The 26915-nt window shown below is 42.0% G+C and overlaps 1 protein-coding gene across 10 annotated transcripts in view; it reads right to left on the bottom strand.

Annotated features, from left to right (window-relative positions):
• The window catches only part of Sox5 (SRY-box transcription factor 5), a 915630-nt gene that overhangs the window by 365296 nt on the left and 523419 nt on the right, over positions 1-26915 (bottom strand). For 4 of the 10 annotated variants that reach the window (XM_060384465.1, XM_021654231.2, XM_060384467.1 and 1 more), the window contains exon 1: positions 2404-2625. The exons of 4 other annotated variants lie outside the window; for them this stretch is intronic. In XM_060384465.1, the coding sequence (XP_060240448.1) occupies positions 2404-2441 (38 nt within the window). In that variant the 5' untranslated portion in view covers positions 2442-2625. Of the gene's footprint in view, positions 1-2403; positions 2626-26915 lie in introns of those variants that run through there. 2 more of the 10 variants (XM_060384468.1, XM_060384466.1) reach the window with 1 other exon arrangement.

The following is a 26915-nucleotide window of genomic DNA, read 5'->3' on the forward strand; positions in this document are numbered from 1 at the left end:
AGAAGTCACTGAAACCTTTAATGGTACCTGACTCTGTGCAGCCGGCCCACTGCACCTGAGAGCCCGTTCACAAAGACATTAGGAATTCTTTTCAAGACTAAGTGAGTTTGAGTGAAAAACTCTGATGGCAGGTGAGCAAATAGAACAAAATTTAAGTCAATAGAAATGACCTACTTATTCAACAAAAGTTGCAAATAACCGAAAAGGCAAAAAATAAAAAATAAAAAAGCAAACCTCACCATCCTGGTCATACATGTTAGTCCCACTCTATAGACTCTCTTTGGAGAACTTCAATATTCAATACTGTATTTATCTGCATGATTACTCTGTCTGAGTGACAATAGACAAATGGGAAAATGCAGTGTAAACAAACTGTCATGATCCCTGGGATTCTGGTAAGTATTGCCAATTTCAACCTCAGGGTAAATTATCAAAAATATTATATTGTGTGACATTTTTCAAAATTATTTTAACTACTACTGTTTACACACAGGATGTACATATGAGCAAACTATTTGATTATCACTGGCTTATTTAATTATCCAGCTATAAATATATGCCCCTGGATAGTACAGAATGAACATAAAAACCTCACCAGTAGGAAAAAGAATACAATGTTAGGAGATTTGAATAGTAGGATATTACAGGGAAAAGTTTGGCTTAAAAGGAGATAATTGAAAAATACAAATAAAGTTCCCAGCAGGCAGCTCGCCTATATGGAGAACTAGGCTGCGGTCTGTTAATATGTAACCGCCTCTTTATAAGAACAAGCTGCTAACAGGTTACAGATCAGACAGAGTTTTATTTGCAACGATAAATAATAAATAAGCAAATGTCTAATCACAATTAAGGGAAATTATCATTGAAGTGTTCCTCTGCACATGCTAGAAAACTCCACTCGCTAACAAATCGCTACATTATGCAATGATATGTTCCAATGTGAACGTCAGTATCCACACAGAAACAAGCCTCCGCCTGCAAAGGAGAGCTAACTGCTCACAAGAGTTAATAGGCAAAACTTTGAAAAAATTAATTCTAAAGTGTTCCAATAGAAGCACCTTGTTAATTACGAGGAGGGAGCACTCGGGAAAGTCAGTATGAGGGCATGCACTGCTGATCACACTTATTCCCTGGTCAGACACTGGCTTCTCTCAGATGTGACCACGTCCAAGGCTTATTTTCTACTCCACACTTTTCCTCTCCTGTGGCTTTAGTTCCAGAATGTTTTAATCTTTGTCCTTTCTTTTTTCATCTTTTCATATCAAATTCAGGCGTTTGAGTGATGAACAGCTTGACTTAGCATATTTTTAACCAGCTGGTCTAGCACCTAGCTTGCATTGCATAGTCAGATACAACAAATGTTTATACAGAAGGTATAGCTCGCATGGAAATGAAAAAAAGCCTGGGTAGCTTGCATCCTGGCTTTTTTTAGCTTTTTTTTTTTTTAATTCACCATACAGAATACGAAGTTTCAGTTCTTTTTAATGGCAAACAGAAATCTATTTATAGTTCAAAAAATGAACTTATACTAGGATAAGAACTCAAAGTTAAAAACTGTAACGTATAATTACAGGGACACGAGGGCTGAGATCCTGTAGGGCTCCCGTGTTCCCTGCAGCAGCATCAAATGGAGGGGAGCCGCATGCACCTCTTAAACAGGAACAACTAATTAGGGATACACTTAACTCCCTCCCATCACAGCACAGCAGAGAGTGGAGCTTATCAAAATTCAGTTCAGACAACAAGCACAAAAGTGGCCCCCAAACTTAAAGAGGGGGTGTCCTGCTTGCTCCCTCCCTCCCCTCTTCGGACACCTCAAGAATCATCCACCACTATTTAACTGTGATGTTAAATTTTCCTCGGGAATAAAAACAACAGCCTGGCTCTCCCCTATCAACAAAAGCTCCTGCTTTTCCGAGCAGTTTCCAAAGTTTAACAGAGGGATCAAACGGGAATTTAACAGCCTCCGCTGCAACCACCACCGAAGCCTTCTGTCACTTCAGAAATTACAGGAGACAGAGATCCTGAATATGCTGGCCGTCTACAAAAGGTGTGTGGGGGGATCAATGAAGGCAGAAAGTGGGAGCCTGAGGAGGAAGAGAGCAGCCGCAGATGGGGGGGAGGAGAGAGAGATGCTTAATGTTCATTTAATTTCCTGCCTGTGATCCGACGCAACCTAAAAACATTAGCAGTAAGCTCGGAGGGGACTTTGCAAATCAGTTCAATTTGGTCCGGCGACCACAACAGAAATCAGCTCCCGGGCAGCAGGGACCCTCGCTCAGAGCTGCTCTCTCACCCGCAAGCTGGGGGAGGCAGCTTCCAGCGGATTCGCAGACTACTGCGAAATGGAAGAGTTTGCACTTCAGTCTATTAGGGGGGAAAGAAAAACCAAACAGTACTCACCTTTCAAACTCCTGAGGTAAATCAGGGTCAGTAAGCATGCTGGAAAAGCACAATTTCCCTTTGTCACCGCGGCCACCTATGATCGGCTCCAACTGAACCTGTCAAGTCAGTCCAAACCTTCTAAACCAATGGATTCTCTCTCTGTCTCTCTCTTCTCACTCTCTCCCCCTCTCCCTCTCTCCCTCTCCCCCTTCCCCTCCTCTCTCTCTCTCTCTCTCTCTCTCTCTCTCTCTCTCTCTCTCTCTCTCTCCTAGGACTCCTTGACCATTCTCTTAAAGGGGTAGTACACTTCTAGCGCCTGGCTGGCTGCTGCCCGTCTGCACAGCCGCACGATCCCGCTGGCAGGCATCAGACAACCTCGGCGCCTGTCCTCTTAATTCTCTCTCCTGGACATCACTGAACAGTGGAAGTCAACCAGGCTCCCATGCTCTCTCTCCTCTAAATAATAAAAGTCACACCACACGCACAGAACACAGACACATACACCACCGCCACCAGTATCGTTGTGCAAAATACATTTGGGGCTGATTAAAAAATAACTTTATAATAACGGAGCCCCAATCAAACTGTGAGTATTGACTAATTAAGCGAAATGAGTGCACATTAGTCACAGCAATTTTTACACAAAGAATTGTTATTCCTCACCCCCCCACACACACTCTCTCCAAGCGCACACGGAAACACACAAGCATGGGTGTGTGTGTGTGTGTGTGCGCGCGCGCGCGCATGCACACACACACACACACACACACTCACTCACACACAACAATCAGGCATTGTTCTGAGGGAAGAAAAGCAACTTTGACAGATTGAAATATAGCAGAGGCCCCTTCAAGGAAACCTGTAAACAGGCTGTCACTCACTCTGCCGGGCTCGGGGCTCGCTCTTGCTTTCCACAAAGTGCTCTGAACATCCTGGCAGCCCAGGCAAAGTTTCTGCAGCTCCAAACTCCAGAAACCAGGCATGGAGGAGAGCAGGTATCTGCACGCCAAACACAGCGTGCAGGAGTTCAGGAAAACCCCAAACCCCGGCCAGAAGATGACCCTGACCTGAGCACTGTCCTGCTCCCAGTGGCTGGGGAGCTCGGGTGGGCAGAGCGAGTGTGCCCCCCAGCCCTGGGGCCCTTTAATTTCCTCTGTCCAGGCAGGGACAGATAAGCTGGGCAAACTCTGGCTCTCCAAAGCCTAAGCTGCCTGGCAAGGCACAGCCTCCATAGCAGTTCCAATTATCTAGATAAAAATCTGGCAGGCGAGGAAGGTAATCAGGTAATGTACCTTTGACATGGAGTGTCAGAGGCACCTACAGAGGCACCGGGGGATGGCGGCTGCCCCCGCGCCCAGCAGCATCCGGCTGAGGAGTAGGCACACACCAACCCAAGACAGTGCTTTCCACACACGGTCCTCACACACATGCTATCCACTCCTACTGGGAGGGTTCATTGTGCACAAAAGGCTACATTACAGAGCCCGCCCCAATAAGGGAGAGAGAGGGAAAAAAAGCCTTCCATTGTTGAGAGGGCAGGTCAGTTGATTAGATTTTCTGTGGAGAATTCCACGAGGAAATTCCCTTCAAAGCCGAAGTGATTAACTGGGGGCTCCTCTGGAAATAGGAGGGACAATGGCTCAATAGTCCACACACCCAATGTCCAGGCTGGCACTGAGCTCACTTAAAAAAAAAATAAAAATAAAAGCCAGACTCTGTGCTTTTCCATATGCCCCCCCCGGCCCCCTCCGCTCCTTCCCCCTCCCCCTCCCAGGCGCTTTTATTTGGCAGCTGGATAACATTAAGGGCCTTTAAAACCACAAGGGTTGACCCCACCGTACTTTGATTAGCTCCCACTTTTTTTTATCCTGGCGACAGGCAGACAGTAAGTTTACTTTTTTCAGACATACACAATGACATGCCATACACATATTCCAAGTGAAAATCATGGATTGCTTTACTCCTGCTGGCATATTTATTCTTTATTCAGAGCTAAGAAATTTGGGGACAAAGTTGAAAATAACTTAATCATGAGACCCGCCATTCAGGAGAGATCCAGAAACACACACACAGCTGAGTAGGATTTGAGCATGTCACTGTGGAGTCAAGACCCACCCTGAAAAAGCTCTTAACAGGGATGTGTCAAAATGACTCGCACTCATTTCAGCAGTTGGGGAGGGGGGAGAATGTTAGTCATTATTATTTTATGCCATTAGCCTCAAGTTATTTTTTTATTACAACACCAACATACTTCTCCATAAAAATGAGGAAGTCATAGCATTTATCATAAATATCTATTTTTTAATCTCTTAAGAGACCCATCCGCTAATGTGCTCTGATGGGTAATGTATATAAAATAATATTTTCTTCTCTTAATAATGATCACAGGAACTCTAAGGTTATAGTTGTTTTAAAATATTTAACCTTTTCTTTTTCTAATTAGTGACTATTGTTGTGTCTTGGATCAAGAGGAGATACTGAAATGAGAGAAAGGGTACGTTAAAAAGAATCATGGGAACAGGGACAGGAGAGGGGACATGGTGACAGCATAAAGCTGGGAATGACGGTAAGGGCCATAAGGCAGGATGCTGCGATGCTCATGGCCCCAGCTGCTGTCTACAGCGTCTGCCGCTGGCTGCTTTCTGATGCTCTAATCCTGAAGGTCACGAGCACAGGTAAGAAAGAGTGTTTTCAAAACCAACTCTACAATAAGAAAGGATCTTCCCCACCTTCTGTTTGGTTGGTATAGCCATGTAATATATGCATACTTAAGAAGTATACAAATGCCAAATAAACACAAATAACATATGAGAAATTGCAAATTGGTTTGAATGTCAGTTTTAGATTTGCAACTAATTATAGGGCTAGGGAGATGTCTCTGTGGGCAATAGCTTTGCTATGAAAACGGGAGGACCTGAGTTCAAATCCCTACATAAAAGCCAGGAGTGGCCGTGAGTTTCCCAGAAACACACACACACACACACACACTCACACACACTTTAAAAATTATATCATTTTTTTGCACAGTTGTTTTGTTACAAGTTGAAACAGACTGAAAACCAGGCAGACAAGGGTGTCCTTTTTAAAAATGGCCGCCCCATCTTGGCAGTGAGAACTAACAGTTTTAAGATCTGGAGGAGCTTTGCTTGGGTCAGTTAGCACAAGGGTGTCACACAGCTTAGGCATGCGCCTCTGTGGCACCACTCGCTCTGCCAGGGTTCACACGTGGGCACCGGGAAGGTGAAAAGCACACAGCTGGTGAGAAGTCCATTACACATGATGCTCGCAACCTAATAATGGAGCAGCGACTCCCAAACATGGCTGAACAGATGGTCGATGCTGTTGAATGGGGCCCGAAAGGCTTTCAAGAAATTTTTACTCAAATTAAATTTTATAAAGTCTTCCCACTATGATAAAACTGTACTTAATATTTGAATAGCCATAAACATTCTCTTTTTGTTTTTCTTTTTTTTTTTCTCCCAAGATAAGTCTGATTGAATTACTATGGAGCCCAACCTGGTCTTGAACTCATGGTCCTCCTGTCTCATCATTCTGCTCGTGCAGCTTACAAGATGAGCCAGCTGCAGCTCACAATGAGTACTTTCAAACATGCCTCAAAAGTTTCACTTTATTGTAATTCTATTATACAAGCCACAAGTCCCACAGCTCTAGAATGTCAGACAAAAAGAGAAAAAAATAATGCATCCCAAACAATGACTCACAATCTGCCCCGTTAGGCAACCATGTTAACCCAGCTACTCAATGTGCAAGATTAAGTATGTTACTTAAAAACGTTGTTACTTTGCACTAAGTGTTAAAGTGCCTAAGTGTTTCATGACCAGCACATGATGCATACTAAATAAAACCTATAGAACTTCGTCAGTTATTTGAACAGGTGAAGATACTCAGCTAGTTACGTAGCTGGCCCTATCCGTGTTAACACTGACATCATGACTGAGGGACTCCTACTCACAATTAGAGAAAATTTCAGAGCATAAAGGGATTGAGACACACTGACGTTCACTTTACCCCTGTTAACTTATCATCAGTATGCCAAGTACTATGATTTCAACAGAATTCAAGAAAACTGTGCAATAAACTTAACTGTAATAATAATTATAGTAATTTTATTATTGTTTTAAAAATAGCATCTCCTTCTGTAGTCCAGGCTAGAGTAGTACAACTTCCATGTCGTCTAGGCTGGCAGCAAACTTTTGGAAATTTCACTCAGTCCCCTGCATGCTGGGTTCCAAGGATATCCGCTTCACGAAAACAATCACAGCCGGCGCACACCCACGGCTGAGCCACTCACAGCCTCAGAGCCTCAGAGGCTCGCCACCGGCTCACACACAACTGAAAACTCGCCGCACAGTGGCTGGGGCCTGGTAGCGTTGGAGTCCTTCCAAAAGCACCTCTGAACTACGAACCTGACCCCGTCTCCTGCATGTGCGCTAGGAGAGCCGCACAGATGACAACCCCTAAGTTCCAGGGCTTTGGACCTTAGCGCTGGTGTGTCTGAACAAGAGGCCTTCACATGGTGTACGTGAAGAGCCTGTTCTTCAAAAACACCTCACCCTTGTCCCTCTCACACCCCGGGAGGCATCGTCACTTCAGCCTTGCCTTCCGTGTTTGACCTTAACATTTCTTCCTCGGCATCACTTTAAAACAGTAGCTCTTTCCTTGAGGCCTTCTTAACCTATAAGAAATACTTGAACACATCATGGCTTAGAACTGTCAACAGGCAGGTTAAGAGGGGCTGAAGAGGTAGCTCTGGTTAACTGCCCTTGTTGCTTTTGCACAGGACCCGAGTTCAGTTCCCTGCACCCAGGTCTGCTTGCAACTCCAGTTTCAAGGGAACTGATGCCCTCTTCTGGCCTCTATGCGTAACTGCACGCACATGCACATATGTGTGCACATACATAATTAGAAGTTTAAAAGTAAATGTTTGTCTAGTCTGAAAATAAAAGTAAACCAAGAAAGGAGACGCTGTAAAAAGAGAGCAATAAGAACAGTGACGTTGTCTTATTCCTCCCCCTAAATACCTAACGACAGCCTTTGGGCATTTAAGTTTAAGTCTCTCCAATGCCTTTCAGCTAAGCCCAAAAGCAGGTAAGTCCTGGTTGCTGAGGACGTCACAATCTTACGAGGACTCCCACACTTTAGACAAAGGCGGGGGCAGAGAACGCCAGGCCATTCGCACAAATATCTTGACTTAAAGGACGTGTACTTGGACTGGCAAGAGGCCTTAGCTGCTGCTGCCAACCCTGACAACCTGAGTCCAATATTCCGAGCTCACAGGATGGAAGGACAGAACCAATTCTAACCAGTTGTCTTCTGACCTCTGCTGTGACATCTGCTGTATAACACACACACACACACACACACACACACACACACACACACACTCACACACGAAAACACACATTCTAGAGGTGATACACAAAATTAACAAATGTAATTAACTTTAAGACAATTTTCTGGTACTTCTATTAAAATGGTTGACGAGTCATATTCTTGTCCCATGATAGCAACAAATCCTCCTTGTAATGTTGCCCTCTCTTTAAGGATGATTTCTGCAGGTTTTCCTTCATGATAGCAATGATTTGCCGGTGCCTGCTCTTATAATAGAATTTCTGTCTAATGAAATCATTTAATCCAGAAACAAACAAACAAACAAACAAACATCCTCAGTTGACAAAGTAAGACCAACTGAATTTATCTTCCCCATATTTCTCACTCACCACACACAATCATTCCTCCTTGTGCCACAGGTAAGGTCTGCGTGGTGTCAGACAGCGAGTGTGGAAAAGGACGTGCCAGCTCCTCTGGTGGCAGAGGTCAGAACACTTGTGTTGAGTGAAGAATGCACCGAACCCCCCAGAAGGGAAACTACCCCTGACCTGTGGCCACATCTTTACAAGCGCTCATGGCTGCCAGCATGTGCTGCAGAGTTTTTACCCTGCTAAGAGATTCGGAAGTGCTCTGTGCTGAAAGTTTACCCGAAGGCAGCCAGGGCCCATCACGGTGTTTGCAGCTCCGAACCCAGCACGGCTTTTCGTCGTTAGGGAATAGCTGCACCCGATTTTAGCAAATGTGACCCAGGAAAGTTTTCCCAGTGAGCATGGCGGCGGGGGCAGGACAACGCTGTATGTTTTATTATGTTTTTCTCTGTGTTTTAGAGAGAGGATCTGGCTGAGTAAGTGCAGGCTGATCTTCAACCTGTATCAACCCTCCAGCTTCAGTGCTGGAGTACCACCACGCCTGGCTTGATGCGGCTTCTTCCTGGTAACTAAGAAAGGCAGAACTGAGACCCAAGCCGGGCTCACAGGACAACATTTGGACAAGTAGGCTGAATTTTAAGCAAATTATACCTGTCTCTCTTCTTTATCGTCCTCTGATTGGATACTGACTGAGTAACATATAAATGCTACTTGTTGTATGTGAGGCCGTTGCCTGTTAATGTCTGATGTGCTGATCTCTGACAGAGCGGGGAGAGTCAGCGAGGGTGAGATGGAGGCCTTTGCTGTACAAGAGCCTGCCACTCTGCTCAGAATGAGTTAGTTCTTCAACACTCAGCAGCCCCGGGAAAGGGTCGCATGCCTTCCTCCCAGCCCTCAACTCCTTCCTCTACACTCAGTTCCCGAAATAAGATTTCTACCCTTCTCAGTTCCGCTCCATGTGACTAGGCCGTTTGAAAGGCTGTAAGACTATTGATACACACAACAGGTTACTGTGACCGGTTGAGATGAGGTACAACCACACATTCATGTGTCCACACAACACACACGAGAAAATCAAGTTTGCTATTAACGTTAACATAGCTAATTCAATGACGTTAAAATGACTATGAAAACCTAACTGATTGCGAACATGTGGGTGATTTCAATGAGGCCTAATTTCATGACTAAGTTAGTTTCTGATCCTTGACACCTCCAATTCAGAAATTTTATTGCTCTGATAAGTACAATTATATTTTTATTATATTATCTCATTTAACAAGAGACTAAAAAGGCTTTTTTTTTTCTTTTTCCTTTTTATTGAAGAATAGCTATGGGGCTGGAGAGATGGCTCAGTGGTTAAGAGCACCAGCTTCTCTTCCAGAAGAATTCCCAGCACCCACATGGTGGCTGTACCTCCAGTTCCAAAGGATGTGATATCCTCACACAGACATCTATGTAGGCAAAAACATCAATGCACATAAAAATAAATATTTATTAAAAATATAGCAGGCAGATTGCCGTGACTTGCCTGGTCTACAACAGTCCAGGACAACCTAGGCTACACAGAGAAACCCTGTCTCAAAAAGCCAAAAAATAATAAATAAATAAATAAATAAATATATAAATAAATTTCTTTTCTCATACTATATCACTGATTATAGTTTTACATTTTCTCTCCCTCTACTTCTCCCAGTTCCTTCCTCATTTTTCTTCCTCTCCAGATCTACTCCCTATGTGTCTCTGGAAAGAAAAGAACAGGCTTCTAAGAGCTCAGAAAGAAAAGATTACCAAGAGCAGACACAAGCCTCAGAGACCCACCGTCCTCACAGTCAGGAGTCCCATGACTAATACTAACAGGCTAATAGCTGTGAAAGTTCACAGAGGAGCTGGTGCGGACCTGCAGGCCCCGTGCCTGTGGCTCTAGTCTCTGAGGGCCTTGTGCTCCCGTGTCCTACAGCCCCTCTCTGTGGCTCTTACGCTCTTCCTGCCTCTTCCTCTGCAGGATGCCCTGCTCTCTGAGGGGAGGAGCTTGATGGAGACAGCCCAGGTGGAGTAGCTCATTCCTGACATGCATCACAAAAGGGATCATACCCTAGTCTGAAATTTGAAAACATCAAATGAAAAATTCAAGGGAAAAATGAAAAGATTGTAGCATCATAAGTTCTCAAAGGCAAATGGTATATTTAAAAATCTAGATTTTTAACACAAATGCTATGGATCCACTTATGAAAAACTACCAAGTTGACTGTTTCTTTTATTTTTGTGTCATTTTTCACAAAAATCAGTTACTGACACAGTTTGGGAAAACTTAGTCACCTTGAATGAATATATATATATATATATATATATATATATATATATATAACATTTTCAAATGAATGCACTAGTCCAATTTTCAACAAACAGGTGCAAGATCTTTAACTTAAACCCTGCCTACGTATATTAAATTCTTAAATTTTAAACACACACATTTACAGATAGGGGAAAAGATAGTTACTGTGTCTCAGTTGTCTCTGAATCGAAGAACTGTTGAGCTGTAAAACGCGTATTACCATTTATTTAAACGTAGGCCTAAATGCAACTGACTCTAAAACAATGGCTCTACGATTGGAGACCCTCACTCATGAACCTTGCATGAGGCCGGATCAGAAACTGAAAGACTGTCAGATGTGCCACCATGTAAGGTCACGTTAATTAAACAAATTTTTTTTTTTTTTTTAATGTAAGAAACCAGCTTCCATTTTAGTCTTCACAGCTGGGTCATTCTTGACATGAAGAATAAAATATCTTCTATTGAAGTTGTGCCATGAATTTTGTTAGGGAATATTGTGAGAATAATCCTGAGTGAGTACACCAAAGCCCTTTTAAGTAGAGAACTGGTAAAAGGTGAAGATCAAACAATAAGCTTATAAAAATGAATTTATAACCCAAGTTAGGATACGGGCTTCATGACCTACTTTATAAACAGCCACTGGCTTCTTAGTAAGGGGGATCTGCAACTTTTACAAAGATTCGTTTGTTTACCTTTTCTCCACCATTTTAAAAGAAAGGACAGGGGAAATAATTAACTGGTTTTGGATTACACAACTGATAAGAGGGAAAAAGACAATTTGAACACAAGTCATTTGACTATAAATGTAGAGCCACTGTGCCACCCCAGGAAGCCTGTCTATAACAAGAGAAAACAACCAAAACCCCATTGTGTAACCCAGAATGCTCCTGGGGGCACGGGGAAGAAATCTGACTTCCCAATATCTGAACCTGAAGTATTTAGAAACAGTTACGTGCTCAATAAAATATAAATTACAAAATCAGCTGAAAAGTCCCGGAAGCACTGTGAGAATGTGAATTCAGATTAGTGTTAATACACAGTGCCACATTTATGTTAATACATAGATAATGACACACCGCTATCAGGGACGGGGTGCCACTAGAGTTAGAATATCTGAACATTCATTTATTTATATACAAGACTTATTTGGAGAGAGCTTTTGAAAACAGTATGGAAAGGTGGAGCCAGAGAGCTGGCTCAGTGGTTAAGGGCACAGCTTGCTCTTTCAGAAAATCCAGGTTCAAGTCCTAGCGGCTCACTGGGCAGCTCAAAGCTGCCTGTACCTCTAGTTCTCAGGATCCAGTGCCTTCTCCTGGCCTCTGAGAACCCCTTCACACACGCAAATGGATGCTCAAGCAAAATTAAAATAAAAATAAGCTTTCTGGAAAAGAAAATATGGACAGACAAAAAGTTCCTAGGTACATGGCTGGTATCATGTCCCTTTCATAACACGGAATTCTTTCTAAGGGAAGCATAAATTTAACAGATTCAAAACTACAACAGAGACGTCTGTTTAAAGTACAGAAGTTCTGTAAACTTTTTTTTCATACAAAATAAAGGATAATTATGAAATGACTGATGAAAACGGCTATATTTCTGGAAATTAGAACCACACAGCATCAAAGACTGAAGAACTAGGAAACACAAAGGAGAGAAAGAAGTCCCAACACACACACACACACACACTCACACACTCATACACACACACACACACACACACACGCACAAGCGCACACACACACATGCACTCACACACTTTCTCCACACAAATCAACAGTGGCATTTAACTGCTGTACTCAGAGAGCCCATGATAAACATGAGCAGGGGTATAGACTCCACATGAAATAAGATGTAAGTCCAGGAGTAAAACCATAGATTACCAGCCGGGAACAGGAACAAACCCAAAACAATTTTAGAAATGAGATGCTCTTACTAACAGTGGATCAAAATTCACTAGTCACAAATAAAAGATTAATAAACCAATATAACACCCAAAGTACAGAATGACAAAATGCAGCCTAAAAATCAAAAGATGCGTATCATTTTCCATTCCCAAGGACACAGCCAACTTCTGAGATGAGTAACTTCTTTGAAATCAATGAGAAAAATATCAAAATCCCAATAGCAAAGAACAAATTGTCCAAAGAATAAAGAAAGTATTATTAAACAGGCAAAAATGTCCAACATCTATCATTGTAATGGAAACTCAGTTTACAAATGCGGGGTGCTGATATCCGTGTCTTCTAATTGTTTGCCAAGGAATGAAAGCCTTGGTGCACTGTGGAGCGCAGCTCTAAGCAGTTTGCTCTCTCCCTTCTTTGTAAAAGAAGTTTACTTCCAAGCCCAGAGTTTACATCTCAAATGTGCCATGTGCTTCAGCCAAAACACCACAGAGCTTTCTAAATGAATGCTTGATAGAGTCCACCAGCCTTCAGCATTTCCTGGGTAGGAAGACTTCATCAGCCTGGGTCTCAGACACAGAGGAGATTTGGAGGTAGCTCAAGCCAGCACAACATGCACAGTGACCCACAGACAACAACCCACAGACACCCCACATCTCCCATGTCACAGGTGAGAAACACTGTGAGTGCACAGAGAGAACTGGGTTGCTTGTAGACAGAAGAAACAGGCAGATTCTGTCTATTTGTGGGCTACAGAAGAAAAGCATTCAACAGCATTTTGGATATATCCAATAAACTTACATGTGGAAATTTCATTTTTCTTTCCTTCCTTCCTTCCCTCCTTCCCTCCTTCCCTCCCTCCTTTCTTTCTTCCTTCCTTCCTTCCTTCCTTCCATCCCTCCTTCCCTCCCTCCTTCCTTCCTTTCTTCTTTCCTTCCTTCCTTCCTTTCTTCTTTCCTTCCTTCCTTTCTTCTTTCCTTCTTTCCTTCTTTCCTTCCTTTCTTTCTTTCTTTCTTTCTTTCTTTCTTTCTTTCTTTCTTTCTTCCTTCTTCCTTCCTTCCTTCCTTCCTACTTTCCTTCCTTCCTTCCTTCCTTCCTTCCTTCCTTCCTTCTTTCCTTCCTTCCTTCCTTCCTACCTTCCTTCCTTCCTTCCTTCCTTCCTTCTTTCTTTCTTTCTTTATTTCTTTTATTTTTCTGGTTTTTTTGAGCCTTGGCCATCCTGGACTAACTTTCTAGACCAGGCTGGACTCGAACTCATAGAGATCTGCCTGCCCCTGCCCCCCACCCACCCCTAAGTGCTGGGATTCTAGGCTTGGGCCACTCATTGTACCCAGGTGTGATTTCATTTCTGATCATCTCACTTAAGGAAATAGGTCACATGTGTAGGATGTTACATATTCAAAGTGATTTACCATGCACAGGCCTGTGACGGGGAAGAGCTGGTGCTAACTCAAAAAGTGGAACTTAAGATCCAATGACACAACAGAGTGCTATGCAGCCCTGTATCTGCTGCTTATGTTAAAGCAGCTCAGTGCTGGTAAATTAGACATACATAATTAAACCACTAACAAATATTCCCGAGTAATTTCCTATCAACTACGTACAATATTTATTAAATTCTATTAGAAACTTGGGCAGATGTGTTTTTGGAGGTCTGTAATACATTTCTATTTGACATGTCATAAAATCTGAATTTCTCATTTATAATGATAATGCTCAATATAAAGTCATTTGCATAAAATATGGTTTTAGTTTTTGAGATAACATTAAGTTAAATAAAGAACTCATAAGTACATTTGTAAGGAATACGCCTTATGAATGTAACTCAAACTGGAGAAAGGACGATATATATAAAATAAAACTCTTGAACACATAATATATAACTCTTCTCTCCCTGGCCTGGGTCCAAGGGAGGCTGCGTCTCTGCTCCGTCAGACTGGCAGACTTGCCCGCGGTCTGCAGTGTCCTTATTACCTATGCTTTAGCTAACGGCACGTCACTGAGGCAGTTTTGTAGACCAGACACTGGAGCCTCTCTACTTACAGAAAACACAGAAGGCTCTGGGAGCCTGAACGTGGACATGGGAACTGGCACGGCTTTAGGCCACTTTTTAATCCAACTCTAAAGCTTATGGCACCTTCCATCTTTGAGAGCTTGTCTAAAAGAGCTTGCCCTGCGGCTAAGGATGGCAAAGTGCCTGGCACGCAACGGTGGCAACTGGAGTTCGGTGGCCCAGAACCCAACCACGGCCCACGTCTAGTTTTGGAAACAGGGAAACCCGGGGTCAGGCTAGGTAGCTGGATTAGCCAGAGCTGAACGGCAGGCACTACCTCAGTACATAAGAAGGAGAACAACCAAAAGGAGAGTCACTTCTGGCCTTTAGCTGTGTACTCATACGTGTGGGCTCACGCACACTCACAGGGGAAAAGCCTGCTTCCGATGTGCCTTACATGGAAGAGCAACCATCCCATGGGGGGGGGACAGACCACAGACAACAGTATCCTTGTCACACATTCGATGTTGGGGCCTTTGGGTGAAAGGTGGCAAGTTACATTGAATTTAACATAATAGCAGCAATAATACCATAGAGGGACTCCAAAATCAAACACTGAAGCATTACTCTGGACCATGGCTAACTGTGAGAGGAAATGCAGAGCTTTGCACTATAAAGGACTCTGTGACAAGTATGGTCAAGACAAAAAAACTACAAAGCATAAGCCAGGGAATTGGGCAATTTTGTAGCCACCGGTGTGGGATCCTTGTAAAAGACAAAGAAAGGAGAGTCCAGCTCAGGCAAAATGGAGCTATGAACTCTATAGACCCTATCAAGTCAGCCCCATCCTGCCTAGGGGTGGTGTGTGTGCAATGCGCACACGCACACACACACACACACACACACACTCACACTCACACTCACACACATACACACACACACACACACACACACATACACACAGACGTTTCCCACAAGAAAGGCTGAAGAACTACCCAGGCAGGCGTACCGTCTATCAGAACTGCCTCAGAAATAGAAAGTAGTCAAGGCTTCCATGGAAATGTGGTTAGTGAGAGGGGTCAAAAGACAAAAGGCAAAAAACAAAACAAAAACAAAAAAAGAAGAAAGAAAGAGTTTAAAGCATTTGTAAAAAAAATAGTAAAGGGCTAGCTTTTAGTTTCTGTACCTCAATACATGACACTATTAATTTTATAAAGGTAATAATCCCTGCCAAATCCATCTTTAATTCCATTTGCCCAAGTGTCCAGATGCTATTTCACAATTAGAGAGTCGCTGTCCTTTTGATTGCATTTAAGGTGACTGAGAACGCAATTGCTCACTGGTGCCTCTATCATAGGAATGAGCCAAATTGTACTTGTGCTCTAAAAATGTTCCGTTTACATCTCTCCTTTGATGGATTTTCCTGTTGTTTGACTACACTGTGTGCAGAAACCATTATGTGACATTATGCCAAATCCAGAGCTTCATAAGCAACCTGAGAGCTGTGGTTCATCCAGAAAGAAACGCACATCCCAGTAGAAGAAAGCATAATAATGATCCCCTCCAATCAAGATGATTAAATCAAACAGAGAGCACCTAATGGCTGTGCCTTATCCTAGTATTCTGAAAGCTTGGCAAGAAAAAAAATGCCACCACATACCCTATAGACAGCCAAAGTAAGAAACGATTTGAGAGACAAATGGAACTGCTGCCCGCAGAGACTTTAAGGAGTGTGTCTAAGTATGTAAGAGAGAAAGGAATCCTAAGCCCATATTTTAGCGACTGCTAAGCCAGCCCCACAATAAAGAAATTGTTCCACCACCATCCTGACAGCACATGGGGGCCGCTGTACAGCTGGACTATGAAATCAGCACAGAACTCTCCAGAATGAAGCTGTGTCCTACCATTTCCAAAACAGGAAATGTATCTTATTTGTTTTTATCTGTAATTCCTGTCAAATACATGCAACCATGCTTCGCTCATATATATGTGATTTGGGCTAAACAGCTATGGTTTTAAAAAATCACAAAAGCAGACATAGGAGTGCAGGAGTTTTCTTTATTCTTGCATCTGGTACATCCATACAAGAGTATATTTCAATGTGAAGGAGGGAAGATTAGACAATTAATGTAAATGTTAGAGAGCTTTTACAAATGCCTTATTCTGAATCCACTTTACATTTATTCATGAGTACATGAAGCACAAGGGAATGGGGGCCTCCATTTTATTGAATGGATGAATTTTACAATGAAGTTATATACTTTTCCCATTTTTAAGTTCATATACATGTATGTACATGGGTGTTCTGTCTGCATGAACGCCTACACACGTATCCAGTGTCCATGAAGCCCAGAACAGAGTGTTGGGTCTCCTACGACTGGAGTTACAGATGGTTGTCAGCTGGCGTGTGGGAGCTGAGAACCAAACCTCGGTCCTCTGCACGAGCAGCCAGGGCCCTCAACCACTTGGGCATCTTACACTACTTTGAATAGGTTCTCTGTAGATAAACCAGTTTCCTAGTAATCTAGTTGTGACTAGTTAGTTAAAACTAATTTTAAAGGAATAGTTTCCAGAGGTTTGTGCCTTGGAATTCTTTGGAAGAGAGAAAACTTAGGGTACATACATTAAACTAAACAAATCTCTCTTTTCGCAGGGTAGTTTGAAATCTAAATGGATGTGGAATGAAATCAAGACATAAAAAATAAATCAATCCAACTGAAATCAGGGACAAGGCAAGGCTCCCCATGCTCTCTGCATCTCTTCAACATAGTACTTGAAGTCCTAGATAGAGCAATAAGACAACTAAAGGAGATCAAGAGGATACAAATCGGAAAGGAAGAAATCCAAGTATTATCACTATTTGCAGATAATATAATAGTATACATGAGTAATCCCCAAAATTCAACCAGAGAACTTCTGCTGATGAACACCTTCAGCAAATTGTCTGGATACAAAATTAATTAAAAAAAAAAAATGAGTAGCCCTACTGTGTACCAAAGACAAAAGGGCTGAGAAAGAAATTAGGGAAACAACACCCTTCACAATAGCCACTAATAACATAAAGTATCCTGGTGTGACTCTAACCAAGCAAGTGAAAGACCTGTTTGAAAAAAAACTTCAAGTCTCTGAAGGAAGAAATTGAAGAGGATATCAGAAGATGGAAAGATCTCCCGAGCTCATGGATCGGTAGGGTGAACAGAGTGAAAATGGCCATCCTGCCAAAAGCAATCTACAGATTCAATGCAATTCCCATCAAATTACCAATGCAATTCTTTACAGAACTTGCCAGAACAATTCTCAATTTCATATGGAAAAACAAAAACTCCAGAATTGCAGAAACAATTCTGTACAACAACAGATCGTCTGGAGGTATCTCCATCCCTGATCTCAAGCTGTACTATAGAGCAATAGTAATAAAAACTGCATGGTATTGGCACAGAAACAGAATGGTGGATCAATGGAATCGAAGACCCAGAAATAAACATTAGAATTTAGAAGACTTTAAAAGAAACTCATATATATATATATATATATTATAATAACATAAAATGTTTCAGATGTCCTTTGTGGTATGTCATTATTTTTCTCACTATCTGTAATATATTTTAAGTTACATTTATTTTACATAAATGGGCATTTTGTCTACATGTGTGTCTGTGTGCCAATTGTGTGCCTGCTGTCCATGAAGACAAGAAGAGGGTGTTGTTATTTCCAGGACTTGAGTGAGAGGCAGTTGTGAGCTGCCATGTGGGTACTGGGAATTGAACCCAGGTCCTCTGGAAGAACAGACAGTGCTCTTAACCACCGAGCCCTCTCTCTAACCCATATTTTCACTATCTCGTTATAATACGTGGTAAGTGACAACATCTCATAACTCCTACAATTTGCTCGTGTTCCTTAGAACAAACCTTTAAGATCTTCCCTTTATTTTCTCTGCAGTCATTCCTGGGGCAGAAAAGACATTGGAAAGTCGCTATTTCATGCTTCCTTGAAAAAAGAGTTATTCTGTTCGCATACAGGCACCAACACAGGACACCAATAGCATCTTATATGATCATATCTCTGGCAACGCCAACCTTGAAAGGACAGCCCAGACAATCTGAAAGGAGACTGCCAATGCTTGTTTGTGGAAGCTGTGCTATGGCAATGTGTGCTTCCCTAAGTGTTTGCTACATGCTTTATTACCTCTATTTACAAAAGTGATATGCCAGGCAATTTAGTAAAATCACTTACCTCAGTGCTGTGTAGGCACTCAAAGCAAATAGAGTCAGATCAAGTTGAGAAGCAATAGCCTTATTAAGACTATTTTAAAGACGGCTTGTCCATATTAATACGCAATATGGACTCAGGTGTCTATACAATTTAAAAGCATTCCCATATTCTCACTAGCCATGGCTCAAGAAATAGTCTTGGCACTAAAAGCGGCAACTCGTCCATGGCCATACAACGAAGTGCGAGGTCAGTGCCCACTTGCTTATGGGTGTGAGCCTATGTCTCTGACTTGACTTTCAGTATAAGAGTGAAATCCTGAAGAGGGCATTTGTTTAATTGCTTTCAGACACTTCCAAGACAGCTGGGCAATGGCAGAGACCTCAGGCATGGAGTGCAGATGCCCCCCAGCCCAGCCCAGGACCTTATCTGTTGATGGTATGAGGGTTTACAGCTCCCTGGCTTAACTCTTCAGAATGACAACTGAAGCAAGGGCCCTGCAAGTGGTCAGACATTAAACTGTCTGAATTCTTAGAGTTGGCTCTCTGGACCTTGGGGACAGGGACCAGACCACAGTGATGTTCATCTAGGGCAAGTTCAGTCTCGTCTCTCACTTGTTTCTGTCACTGTTGTCCTCAGAGTTGAGGGATGAAACACGAAACACACACACACACACACACACACAGTGTTCTAACCCTCCCATGGCATGTCTTCAGATGAAATGTGGTGCCCAAGAAAGCAAGAGAAGGCGCCCTCAACGGTTTGTCTGGGTAATAGCGTTCCACAGCTTCCTCCAGCCCAGGCAAAAACAGAGGAAACAAATTTAGGCAGAAAGCTAAAAGCAGAAGAAATTTTATGACAGAAAATTACAACTGTCATCATAAACATATAAAAGTTTCATATTGGGATGAAATACATTAAAAATACATTGATCAAAATAAATTATTTGGCCAGAAGTGAGGCTTTTTTTTTTAAAGATGCAATGAAGAAAACCACATAGACTAGCCCACTCCAGTTCCATTTTATTAATTTAATTAGCTAATGGGCTTATTTCTCAACATTAACACTTCATGTACGGTACCAGCCGGGCCAGATTTTCCACCCTATGTCTGCTGAGCACAGATGAGTGTCAGTTTATGCAGCCCATCGAAGCACATGTCCAACATGTATGTACTGCACTAGAGTAACCTAGCGCCACAGAAGGCAGGGTCAGTGGTCGGCATTTCTGACATGGCTGAGGGGCTGTGGCTGGCTACTGCTGCTTGGCATCCCGCAAGAGAGGGCTGTGTGTCATAGCACAGGCCCGGGATATAGCAACAGGTTCTACTCCGTGCCTACATCCTTTGATGCCGTTATAAAGTTGAATCATCAAAAGTTAGAGACTGTGCCTATATAGTTATGAATCATCAGTATGTACTGACTGATAGAGATCTCAGAAATGATGCAATGCTCCTTTTATTATAAAGCCCACCACAATATCATTTGTTAGAGTTCATTTAACACTCCCTAAGCACTCACGTTAATAATATCTGAACTATACATGTCTGAGCTTCAGCTGTACAGAGCAGGCTTAGATCACAAAGAGCAGAAAGTTCTTCACTTTTCTTTCTATATAAGCCCAAACATGTATTGAGTGGCATGAAGGAACCTAGGTGCAAACTGCCAGCCACACCCTGCCTTCTCCTGGGTCGCCTTTGTAACTGGACATGGGGACACCCCTTTGAAAAGATTATCTAAATATTTACAATTGCAATAAAAACGCAAAACTGCTTGTAAACTCTGAAATGCAATATCACATTTAATGTTATAGCCAATAAAGTATTTTTTAATAAACTTAAAAAAAGTAACTTCAGGGTATAAAATAAATCACACAGATTCCATAGAAGATGACGTCCTTCAAGAATCCTGCTTCTCACAGGGCTGGGGATATTTCCTCTGGAGTGAGTGACTGGATAAGAGCAATCCCAGCAGACCTATGTTAACCCCACAGGCCATTATGCTTGGATTGTTTACGTTGCATACAATGCACACCCCAAGAAAGGAAACGAAAACACTGGGCATCTGCAATGGGCTTTACAACCTCAGAGTGTTTAAGCATTTCGTTTACTCCATGATTTACAGGACACCAGCTTAGGGCACACTCTGAGGAAACTCATTTGAAAGTCAACGCTAGGTGTGTTCATGGTAATGAGAGCTGGATGGTGTCATAAGATCTCTCTCACACAGATGCGGCCCAGCATAAAAAGCTGTGGGAACGAAGCAGTACGAAAAATGTCTACTCATATCTTCAAGGGATGTTTTAAGTACGTGTAAAGAAGAAAGTAAATACACAAATAAATACATAAATACTTAAACAATCTCTTAAGCAAGTGATTTAGCCCCTGAAATGGGAATTTGCTTAAGGTGCATTACACACTTGCAAGAAAATGGCTTTATGCAACTTTGTATGTCAAAAAATAAAATAAAATAAAAGATGGCGTGAGTTAATGATGAGATGGCTCAGTGGGTGAAGGCGTGCCAAGCATGATGGTTTGTAGGAGTTTGATCTCCAACTCCTGCAAACTGCCTGCTGGTATCCACATTCATATAAAGGCAAATGTCAGCCCCTACCACACACGCACGCACGCACGCACGCACGCACGCACGCACTCACGCACAATAAATGAATACATTTTAATTTTTAGTATAAACCCATCTGTAGACAATATATATTATTGTCTATCTATATTATCTGCAGACTATCTATATTATCTAGGAAGCTGAATATCAAATTCTTGTTATCTATAGTAACGTACCTCCAGAAAAATTAATTTCCTGATTTAAAAATAGGGCAGAGCTGAGATGACAGCTCACTTAGTAATATGCTTGCCCAGCATGGGAAAGCTCCTGAGAAAGGTTTCCAAGCACTAAAAAATATATTCACACTACACGATAATTTAAATTTAAACCATTAGACAAAATAAATCATATTTTAAATAAATAGATTGTATTTATGAAGTATAGCATTGTAAGATTAGAAAATATAAATATCCTTTGGATATGAGAGAATGGGGGCTTGGAAAGACTTTTAAGCTATGTGACAGAAATAAATAATTAAAATGACTTTTTGGCACACAAAGACCTTATTTTTTTTCCTGCCTGTATTAGGAGCTGACACGGACATAGTATTAGATCTAGTTCCATTTCTGTTGCTAGATGTGTACCATGACCGGAAAAGCATTTAGGGGAAGTAAAGGTTTATTTGGCTTAACGCTTCCAGGGTGCAGTCCATCACTGAGCCAAGTCAGGGCAAGAACTCCAGACAGAAAGCTGAAAGTGTAAATGGTGTAAATGTGGTTCTTGTTCACAGACATCATCACTAGCATCCTTAAACGGACCAGGGACCCCTGCTCAGTGCACACTCCTCTGAGTCCTTCTCATCAATTAACAGTTAAGGAGACACCTCACAGGCATGCTCACAGAACAACCTGATAAAGATATTTATGCAATTGAGACTTTCTCAGAAGACTCTAGGCTGGATACAGTTGAAAACACCAGGACACTGGCCATAGCTAGAAAATTATTTGAGTAGTAGAAGTTTAGTTTGCTGGCTAAAACAATCTATATTATCATGGGAATTACATTCTCTTGATTAATGAATTTTCTAAGTGTTTAAGAGCTTACTAAGTAGCTAGGCTCTGTTGCAAATACTTTGAGAACAGTAAATCTGTGATGAGCCGTTTGTGAACACACCACTGATGGTGTGACGTTATCCTGTAGACCTGGACCAGGACAGGACCCACCAAAGGCAAAGTGAACAGCTGATACCAGCCTCCGTCCAAAGCTGTAGTAATTTCTTGCACCTTTCCAACCCAACAATCATCTCTCAAGATGAGTTCTGTCCTTGTTTTAACCATTTAACCACTTTCTAGTCACTTCTTAGAGGAATAAAGTAGGATTGTCACCAGTCATGCCACCAAAACAGCATTTCTAAGAGCAGCAATGACTTTCTTCTTGGTAAACCCAATGGGACATCTCATGTACTAAGCTTAGATACATCACAGTTAGGCCACACTCTCTTCCAGGACTCCTGGATCTGCTCTGTAGGTGGTTCTGTACCTAGACTTTCTTGGATATCTTTGGACATTTTACCTTTTGTACTGAATGTCTCCAGGTCAAAACTGTTGGGCTTGAGCATCCCTGACCTCTCTTCCATCTCCCACTGGGGAATTTCTTTTATTCTCTTTGTTTTTAATAACACCAGAGTAAAGGGCCCCCAGGTAGCACTGTGACCTCAGACCCATCTTCTAATTTTGTTTCTCCTGGCTCTTGCAGGAATCTCAGACTCCATGTAGTCAGTCAGCAGAATCCTCGCTGCCCCTTCTGTGTCTTCAGCACAAGTTTCATATCTTGATACATGGAGCCAACATCTACTCAATTGTTAAGACCCTACAAGTAAGTATTCTTGTCAGGAACTATTAATTGTAACAAGCTCAACGTGGAGTAAATGACTGCCATTTATTTCCATAGTCTCACTGCAGCTTTGTTTTATTTGACCAGTCTCACCCGTCTCCCGTCTCCTGAAGACTGTGTATACTGTCAACATGCTTGTTTAAAAAGTAAAATGCCAAAGTTGATAAAAAGAGCAAAAACTATATATGTACATATAATCACTTATAAATTAATTAATACATATTACATACATTCTGTTATAGATTGCAAATAATGAAAGAGTACAAAGAGGAGGAAAGATGGAAGACGTTAGAAGAAAAGGAATTTGGCATCTCTAAAATGAGCTCTTACCCCACATCCCTTAAAATACCACTCTTTATCGGCACATTTGTCCTTAGCTTTATCATCCACCTTGCATGTCATGTTCATCTGTGGACAGTGATCTTTTTGAGAAAGAGGAACAACAAGACAATAGGATCCGTGTTTTAAAAAACTGTCTTTTATAGTTTGGTGTGAATTACTTCCATCCTGATCAATCGCTTCCAGTGTTTCATGAGATCATCAACAGAATTAAAGGCAGTTCACACAACGCTTCCTTGAGTGTGAGTATGGGGTTTGAAGCAGGGTCTAAAAGTCATACCTTGTTACTTCCTCTCTATCTCACACTCTAGCCTGCAAGAGATAAAGCAGATTGGACTAAGATGGCTGCGACTGTTCTACTGGGAGCAGATGTGGTTTGGATGTGACCTTTTCCCCATAGTCATGGGTTTGGGCATGTTCACCTTCAAGCTCCGCCAATAGCTGAGTATGGATTACAGATGAACGGATACAGAGACCTGGAGCTGTGTTCATCGATTTTAATTATTAGCTTGATGAAACCTGTAATCACCTGGGAAGACAGCCTTAAAAAAAAAGCTTTATCTGCTTGTTTACTTTATGTGCATTTGTGTGTGTGAGAGAGTATATGTTTGTGCACTGTGTGCATACAATATCCACAGAAGCCAGAAGAGAACATCAGATCCCATTGAACTAGAGTTAAAAATGGTTGTGAACATCCTGATATGGGTGCTAGGAAATGAGCCCGGGATTGGTAAGTGTTCTTAACCACTCGTGTGGTACACATACATACATGCAACCAAACATTCATATCCACAAGTGTGGAGAGGACAGAGGGAGAAAGAACTAGGAGAGAAAGCTGGAATCAGTGGGGGTGGGGAAAGGCATCTCTGAGAAGCTAGAAAACTAGGACCAAGGAAACTCCCAGGAATCAATGCAGGACTCTATCTAAGACTCCTAGCAATAGTGGGTACGGAACCAGAAACAGCCACCACCTATAACCAGGCAAGACCTCCATTGTAGGGAAGGGGACACCAAACCACTCACAAAACCTTTGAACCAAAATCTGCCCTGCCTATAAGATGTACAGGGATAAGGATGGAGCAGAAATTGAGTGAAGGACTAATCAATGACTGGACCAACTACACACCAATGCCAGAAGAGAGAACCCACCCCTTATACTATGAACGATACTCTGCTCTGCTTGCACAGGAGCCCTAGCACAACTGAAGTCTGAGAGGCTTCACCCAGTAGATGATGGAAACAGATGAAGAGACCCACAGCCTAACAATAGGCCAAGCTCAGGAAATCTTAGAAACAGAGAGAGGCTAGATTGAAGGAGCCAAAGAGGTCAAGAACACAAGAAAGCCTACAAATTGACTAACCCGGACCCACAGAGACCCAACCACCAACCGAAGAGCATGCATGGAACGGCACTAGGGCCCCCACACATATGTAACAGATGCGCAGCTTGATCTTCATTGGGACCCTGGCTGCAGGGACAGGCGGTCTCTGACTCTGTTGCCAGCCTTTGGATTTGCTTCTCCTAACTGAGCTGCCGTGTCTAGCGTCAATAGGAGAAGATGTGCCTAGCCCTACTCCCCTTGAGATGCCAAGACTGGCTTACATCCATAGGAGACCTCCTAGTCAGAGGGAAAAGGGAGGGGGGATGATGGGAGGGGATGGGTGAGGGAGGGACTGGGAGGAGAAGAGGGAGGGGAAGCTGTGATGGCGATATAAAGCAAACAAACAAAATAATTTTCAAAAAGTACAATTAGAATCCATGCATTAACTTGTAGATTAAATAGTATTTTTCAATGGGGCCGGCCTGGCTTATTCAAACACAGCTCAAAACTTTATTTTTGTAAGAAAATGTGTTACAGATTCTAAATTCCAAACAAACTTAAAACAACCTGTTCACAAGTTTGGGACAGCTTGCACACTGTGTGTTTTGGACTTAAGAAGTTATATTATACCTTAGTGGTTAAAAAGTATCAGGACATGTGATCCATATAACTATTATTAATTTTCAATAAATTCTGCTGAGTACCCAAAGGTGTGTTAAAGTAGAATTTCAACCTCTGAAAAGTGTGCTTGGAAAGATTCCAGGAACAGATTGACTCACGATATTTTCAATGTCCAAAAAATTTGTCTTTCACTCATAAAGTAAAGAATACCATGCTGCATATTTCAACACTTATGTCTTCCTCTTAAACAGAAATCAAGTTTAAACGGAGCCAGTGTCAAAAGCAAATGAATCAAAAATATCAAAGCCTAAAGCGCCATTTGATTTATTTTTAATGCAGGAAATAAAACTCGGGTATTAATAATAGGAAGTCTGGGTAATATCAACCATACACAGAGCTGTGCTGGGACTAGACAGGTCCATCAGGGCTCCTCAAGTGCCAGCACCTTTTTTCACATGTATTGCTGTTTGTTTGTTTGTTTGTTTCCCGAACAAGCCAATGTCCAGTTCTTATTGATAGTACGTGTTAGAAATTATGTGAAATATTGCTATTAATCCAAATGGAAAGGAACCTCTTGCCTTTATCACAAATGAATCTACAGCTGAGGTCATGAATACCTGGATCATACTTTTCCCACCTGGAGTTTCAAAGCTGGGAAATTATTCTGCTTTTATGGACGTTAAATCTGATAGTAAAACAGTTCTGATAGTCTGAGTTGGCTTCCTCAATAAATGAACTGTAAATACAATAAATGTATTTTCTTCATATTCTCTACTCAATGGCTGATGGTCTCTCTCTGTCTCTCTCTCTCTCTGTCTCTCTCTCCTTTCTCTCCCCCCCCACCTCCTTTTAAAGACAGGACCTCACACTGTAGCTAAGTCTTGCCTGGAGTCCAGGCTGGCCAGAACCTATGAAACTCTCCTTCCTCATCCTCCCCGACAAGTGCTGTCATCACAGGTGTGAGCCACACTCTGACATCTGCTCACCCTCCGACACCGTCCTCACAGTTGTCTAGAAGATTCAGTCGCACTTTCCCTCTTCCCTGCTCCAGTGTTTTCAGGTTTCCTGTCTCCTTCTCTGTGCCAGCCATTGTTGTTCTGAATTTAAATTATACTTGAATGATCACTTCTTAACTTACCAGCTAAAGCAACATCCTTTGCTCTGTCTGATGAAATGAGAGAGTAGGATTCTTCTCTCTGTGCTCCTCTTCCCTCCTTTGATAAAATTTCACTCAATCTTATTTTATACTATGGGGATTTGTCACTCATGTTGCATATTTCACTATTTAGAACCAATGTACATTGATTCTAAGATAAAGTGTATGCAAATTGGCATAATTAAAAAGCATAGTGCAATCCTATGTCTTAGTTTTTGGTTTTTTTTTTTTTTTTTTTTTTTTTTTTGGTAGGGAGGCTTCCATGCCTCAGAATTTTCTCTCATATCTTCTCGTGAGTCTGTCTCTTATGGCCACACTTAGCCATACTCCTTCTTCTAAGATCAGTCGGCCTGCTTTTCTGGTATACCCCTTGAGTATATTTAGAAGACTAAACTTTCATATGGGAAGACTAAATAATAAATAAGCCAAGTTATTACATGATGATAAGTATGTTTTGCATGGCATAAAATATACTTATTTTTCCT

The sequence above is a fragment of the Meriones unguiculatus genome, chromosome 5, assembly GCF_030254825.1.
Source record: "Meriones unguiculatus strain TT.TT164.6M chromosome 5, Bangor_MerUng_6.1, whole genome shotgun sequence".
In the NCBI taxonomy this organism is placed as follows: Eukaryota; Metazoa; Chordata; class Mammalia; order Rodentia; family Muridae; genus Meriones; species Meriones unguiculatus.